This window comes from Astyanax mexicanus, chromosome 1, assembly GCF_023375975.1.
Source record: "Astyanax mexicanus isolate ESR-SI-001 chromosome 1, AstMex3_surface, whole genome shotgun sequence".
Lineage (NCBI taxonomy): Eukaryota > Metazoa > Chordata > Actinopteri > Characiformes > Acestrorhamphidae > Astyanax > Astyanax mexicanus.
The window spans coordinates 89542276-89547790 of record NC_064408.1 but is presented as its reverse complement, the minus strand read 5'-3'; the positions used below and the strand labels follow the sequence as shown (position 1 = coordinate 89547790).

General features: G+C 35.6%; 1 protein-coding gene across 1 annotated transcript; it reads right to left on the bottom strand.

Annotated features, from left to right (window-relative positions):
• Positions 1-720: 720 nt before the first annotated feature.
• On the bottom strand, positions 721-3169 carry LOC103040387 (tripartite motif-containing protein 60-like). The gene is made up of 6 exons (XM_007260117.4): positions 2971-3169; positions 2728-2820; positions 2067-2306; positions 1905-1930; positions 1659-1792; positions 721-1566 (listed from the first exon to the last, which is right to left on the bottom strand). Exons 1-6 carry the CDS (start codon positions 3112-3114, stop codon positions 905-907), a joined length of 1299 nt encoding a protein of 432 aa, XP_007260179.3. The 5' UTR covers positions 3115-3169; the 3' UTR covers positions 721-904.
• Positions 3170-5515: the final 2346 nt, after the last annotated feature.

The window sequence follows — 5515 nt, the reverse complement described above, 5'->3', positions numbered from 1 at the left end:
GTGTGTGTTAATGATGCAGTGTGTTAATGTTAAAATTTACTTTAATTTATTTGTTTTTATTATTATTTTCCTTTTCATTACTGTTGCCATATAATTTGAACAGCTTTTTTGTCATTCTTTTGTTTTGGTTTAACTGCTTTACTCTGAAATAAGTGATACATTTATGTGTGATTTGTTCAAGCTATGTAGCCACTGTAAAGAAAAATGAAAAAAATGAAAAATTAACCATAGTTAGTTTATACTTAACCACTGATTCAGTTTCCCAAAAACACCATAGCACAAAGATGACTCTTGAATTGTCAAGTGAGCATCACACTGAATTTAGATTCACTGTTTTTAACAAAATAAGAACAGATAACATCATGCATAGATTTTTTTTAATGATGATTATGTTGGAAAACTGCTGTTTTATATAACAATATTATACATGTATTTGCTTGATAGTAATTTCAAGGCCTTTAATTTCAGAAGAAACAATTGATGAGCAGATGTCCCAAAACTTTTGTTCATGTATTTTAGGTTTGGTCAGTTGTGCTTTTCTCTGATTAATCAAGGAATTAAAGAATTCATTATTTTGAATAATCGAGTTAATAAATTGAAATGATAAATTGTACAAAACAAACACAGTAACATATTACACAAAGAACAAACACAATTATGATACGATTAAATAGTTGTTTTTAATAAATAAATAATGTAACATTACTTTTGTCAATACAGTTTTAAAGGAAATGTATTCATTTTTACCACCACAAATAATTTAAGAAAATAAATAATACACACTTTAAATTAAATTCAAGCTTATAACAATGTTTAACAATAGATTGCACTATATTATGTAGTGTTAATTAGCACTAGATTTTTACAGTGTGGGAATCAGTAAGAATGAGAGGCTTAAATTTTGCTATCGGCTCTGCTCGGAGGGTTCTCCAGATTCTGCGTAAGCTCCAGAGTGTGACCCTCCACCAGTCCTGCTACAGACACTCATTTGAGCTTCTTGTTGTGGGTACTGCTGGTTATCTTGCGTGATCCTGCAGAGCTTGAGCTGAGCGGTGCTGCTGGTTGTGGCTCTGAGGCTAAAAGCTGGACATACAGGCTTTTTGAAGGGAGCAGAGAAAGAGTGCAGCATGAGGCCTGTGGAGACATTGTAGATCTTCATTTGGCCTTTACCTTTACTGAAGTCGATGTACACTCCCAGCCTGTGCACGCTGCAGTCTTTGACCTGGCTGGACTCATCCTTGTGCAAAGCTGTCAGCTCTCCTTCAAGAGACTGTAAGGCCCAGGAGACCCGGTCTGTTCCCAGACAATGGTTCAGCTGCTTTACTCCCTTCTCCTTCCAGCTCTGCTCCACTACACCCACAGCCCAGCTCTGGCTGCCCTTCACCTCCACCTCCCAGTAGTGCTGACCGGTACTGAAGCTCTGATCCGCCACTGCACTGAACCATGGCGATTTGTATTTCTTCAACTGTTGTGCAGAGAAACACCTGAGGAGAATCTGGGATGCGTCTTCTGAGACCTCCAGCTCTTCGGCTGTTCTGTTTTTATTGAAGGTGATGTTCTCTGAAACTGCCCCAGGAAACAATAACACGATATTAGAATATAATTTATACTTTCATGTTAAAATATTCACACAGTGAGAGAATACTGGCTTCACTTACATTCCCAGGGCCGTGGCAAAAGCTCCTTACTCTTTAGGACAATATTTTTGACTGAGCTTTCCAGAGCTCTCAGCCTCGCATCATCAAATAGCTTTTCTTTCATAGAAGAGAAGAGCACCTCTGTCGTCTCCATACTAAAAGAACATGAGCAAAGTTTATATTTTTTTTACAATTAGTTCAGTACTTTTACAGTGCAGAAAAAAATGTATATGTAAATGAGTGTATGTAAATAGAAGCAGTTCTCACTTTATTTCCAATGCCTTGAGTTTCGCCTGCACAGATCAGGGAGAAGAGAAAATAGCTTTAATTATTACAGAGGAAGCTGACTCACAACAAAATTTACGTATCTCAAATTCCACTTCCTACAGGAAATGTCTTAAAAAAAAAAAAGATAAATCAGATTCTTACCAGTTGATCGATGGTGTTTCTGGTTTTCTTTTGCTTTTTAAGCGCCTGAATGTTCTTCATCATTTCGTCTGTTTTGCTCAGGTAGTTTTCAGCATCCTCCTCAAGCTGATTTAGATTCAGTAGTTGAGTTTCTCTCTCAGCCTCCACTAAAAAACGAGCATGCTTTTGGTTGTTCTCCAGCATCTCCCATAGCTTTTCATAGTGACCGAGTATCGATTCTCTGGCTTTTTTGTACACATCCTGCAAAACAGGTAAATAAATATGAATACTTATCCCCTGACCGAACAAGCACACTACGATATGGTGTTTATAGCACTTGTAAATATTCAGTAATTTATTCTGTTTCACATGTTAATGCAGTAAAGCAGTTTATAAAAGCTTCTTCATATTATCATTTTTTTTTTGTTTAAAAAAAAACTTTGGCAAGATGCCTAACAATACATTAACCACTGTAACATGTAACATAATGATATTGTCTGTCAGTCTAAAATAGAGCATCTGCCAGTTGCCATGAATGAACAGTCACACAGAAACGACACAATATTAATGTAAACATGAAAATATTCATTAATATTTTACATTACTTCACTTTGCATCACAAACAGAAGTGCAATAATGCTGACTGTAGTTAAGTTAATAATTACACATTAATTTTTCTCACCTCTAATTTCTGTTTAGCTGCTGACCCCTGAAGTTCAATATCACCATTCCTCGCTTTAGATACCAGTTTCTCAAAGCGGCCTTTAATGTTCTCCTGTGATTAGACAAAACATCAGCAATGATAAAAATGGAGAAAGTTAATAGACATTTAATAAGGATTGACTTAATATATTTGTATATAATTTTAATTAACAATATATCCAGCTTTTAAATCTCTATTTGAATCCTGATTAGTATTTCTTACCAGCTGTTCCGCCTCAGCATCCTTCAGGGTGACCCAGCGATGTTTCCGGTGTGTATCGATCATCAGGCATTGTGTGCTCAGTGTGTCCTGGCAGTTCACACAGTACATGACTGGACTGTTGAGCTGCCGCATTGTTGGAGCCATTCAGAGAAATGTACAGAACAGTGGTGTGTGGCGAGTGTGAAAGCATCAGTTGAATCAGGGAAGTGTATCAAGAGAATAGCCCAGCAACAAGCCCCGCCTCCTGAACTGCGATTGGCTGGTAGTTCCTCTCAGATGAATAATGGAAATCCAGAGAAATCTGTTTTACTGATATACTGATATGACACAACTTATTTGCACTCTGATCTCTGTCCTTGAGGAAGACACTGAGCAGAGAATTAAGTTTTTGGAAAATGAAGTGTATAGGAGCCAAAAGAAGGACTGCCTTTAATGTATATATTGTTTTGTAAATATTGTTATATTGTTCTTTCTTTCTTTATTTCTTTGCCATTTTTAAGAGACACAAATAATGTTTCCTTTGATGTTGGTTTTATTTGTGGTATAATTGTACCCTGTCTCTTTAAGAAATACAACAGGATGTTCTAGAATGTTTTTTTGACCTGCTGCCTACAAAGTGTAATGGGATGGAGTGCTACAGACTAAAAGTTTGTTGTTGAACCCAATTGCAGAACAGTTGATCTCAAAGGAGGTAAACCCAAGAAAAAATAAATAAATGTACACACCACTCATTACACAAGATCAAACCCGTGTCATCAGGGTCACAGTCCAATGCACTATCGCTGTCCAGGGCAGTGAACTAGGACTCGGCCAGGAAAAAACACCCTTATAAGGAGATAGGGAGCTCAAGAACAATGGAAAAACGAGAACGGGCGGAAACTAAAGTCATGCCGAGCGCGACAAAGAGACAGGGGAAGAATGTAAATAAAAGCATTTCATTTTCCTTATTGATCATTATAGTTCAAACAACCTCATGGGCCAGATGTTTCATGCTTGCAGGCCGCCTATCGCCGACCCTGCTGTTTAAAAAAAATGTAATGGGTTTTCTCCCACAGTCCAAAAACATGGGAGACCCGGTAAATGTGTTACTCTAAACTGCCCATAATCCAGATATGGAGCAACTTCATGGAAACCGCATGAAATAACAACACAACCATGTAGCAACAGCTCTTTAGCTCTATTTAATCCATATAATTAAAAAGATCCATATAATCCTTTTATAAATAGAAAAGCTTTTATTAATGTTGAATGTTACTTAATGTTAATGAAGTTATCTAATGTTAATGTTAATGAAGTTACCTAATGTTAATGTTAATGAAGTTACCTAATGTTAATGTTAATGAAGTTATCTAATGTTAATATTAATGAAGTTACTTAATGTTAATGTTAATGAAGTTACCTAATGTTAATGTTAATGAAGTTATCTAATGCCAATGTTAATAAGCTTATTTAATGTTATGTTAATGAACTTACTTAGAAGTCAGTCTGAAATTATTTACATTGATTTACATTAATTTAGACTGATTAATATTCATTCACTTTCATTATCATTGATTCACATTCCTTTTGTATGACTGATCAGTTTTTCAGCTGAGGTTTCCTGTCAAAATCACATTCAGTATCCTTCTTTGTTCTTTTTCTCAGAAGGTTTTTCAGTGTGAAAACAGTATTTAAAAATAATATTAGATCAGATCTGAGTGAGTGGTGGTAGTTAATTTCTGGTTTGTGTTTAATTATACCACACAAATACCAGATCATTGTGTCTAGTGTTATGTCATTAGTCATAACTCTGGACACAGCCCTTGCCCTGATGTGGGTTTAAGAGGAAATTAAAACAAAGGTAAAGGCAAATAAAACTACTGGGAGGGGTAATGCTTCTTCAGAAATCCTTTAAATATACAGCAGGTGTGGCAGCAGCTTACATTCACCAAAACCCAAATAATCCTGAGAGCATGTACAGAAACAACATCACATCTGAAGAACTTTCATAACACATGAGGATGTGGAGGTGGAATGTGGGAGGTCAACCAGATTTTTTTAGACTATTTTGAAGATTGAAAATATAAGCTCTGTTAATTGTCCTACAGTAGACGTTCTCTAGGCTTCAGAAAGTTACTAGAGGTATATCTGATCTAGTGACTTAAATATGAAAGATCTCTTTCATATAATCATCACGGCATAATCACTGATTATCTCAGATAATCAAAGAAAATCACCAATAAACCCTATCAATCACACATCATTATAATTTATTATAGATAATCACCAATTCACAGATAATCAGAGAAATTGCCATACAACCACCACTTCTGATGAGAATCACGGCTAAACATAACAGAACATCTACCAATTGCTATAAATTATCACAAACTGATCACAAAGAGCGGCCACTGCTAATCATCATTAATTCCAGATTTTCATTACTAATCAGTCACGTATAATTACAATTAATCACATATAGTCATGGATGAGTGATTACCTATAATCTCTAACAATCATTGATAATCATGCTTGATACTTATAGACACAAATGAATACAAAATCC

Bases quoted from the DNA above. Each gene is read 5' to 3' on its own strand.
- LOC103040387 (XM_007260117.4), bottom strand. From the start codon at position 3,114: ATGGCTCCAACAATGCGGCAGCTCAACAGTCCAGTCATGTACTGTGTG. The intron at 1,931-2,066 runs GTAAGAATCTGA...TGATCTGTGCAG, and splicing joins GAAACACCATCGATCAACTG to GCGAAACTCAAGGCATTGGA. The intron at 1,793-1,904 runs GTGAGAACTGCT...ATGTTCTTTTAG, and splicing joins CTCAAGGCATTGGAAATAAA to TATGGAGACGACAGAGGTGC.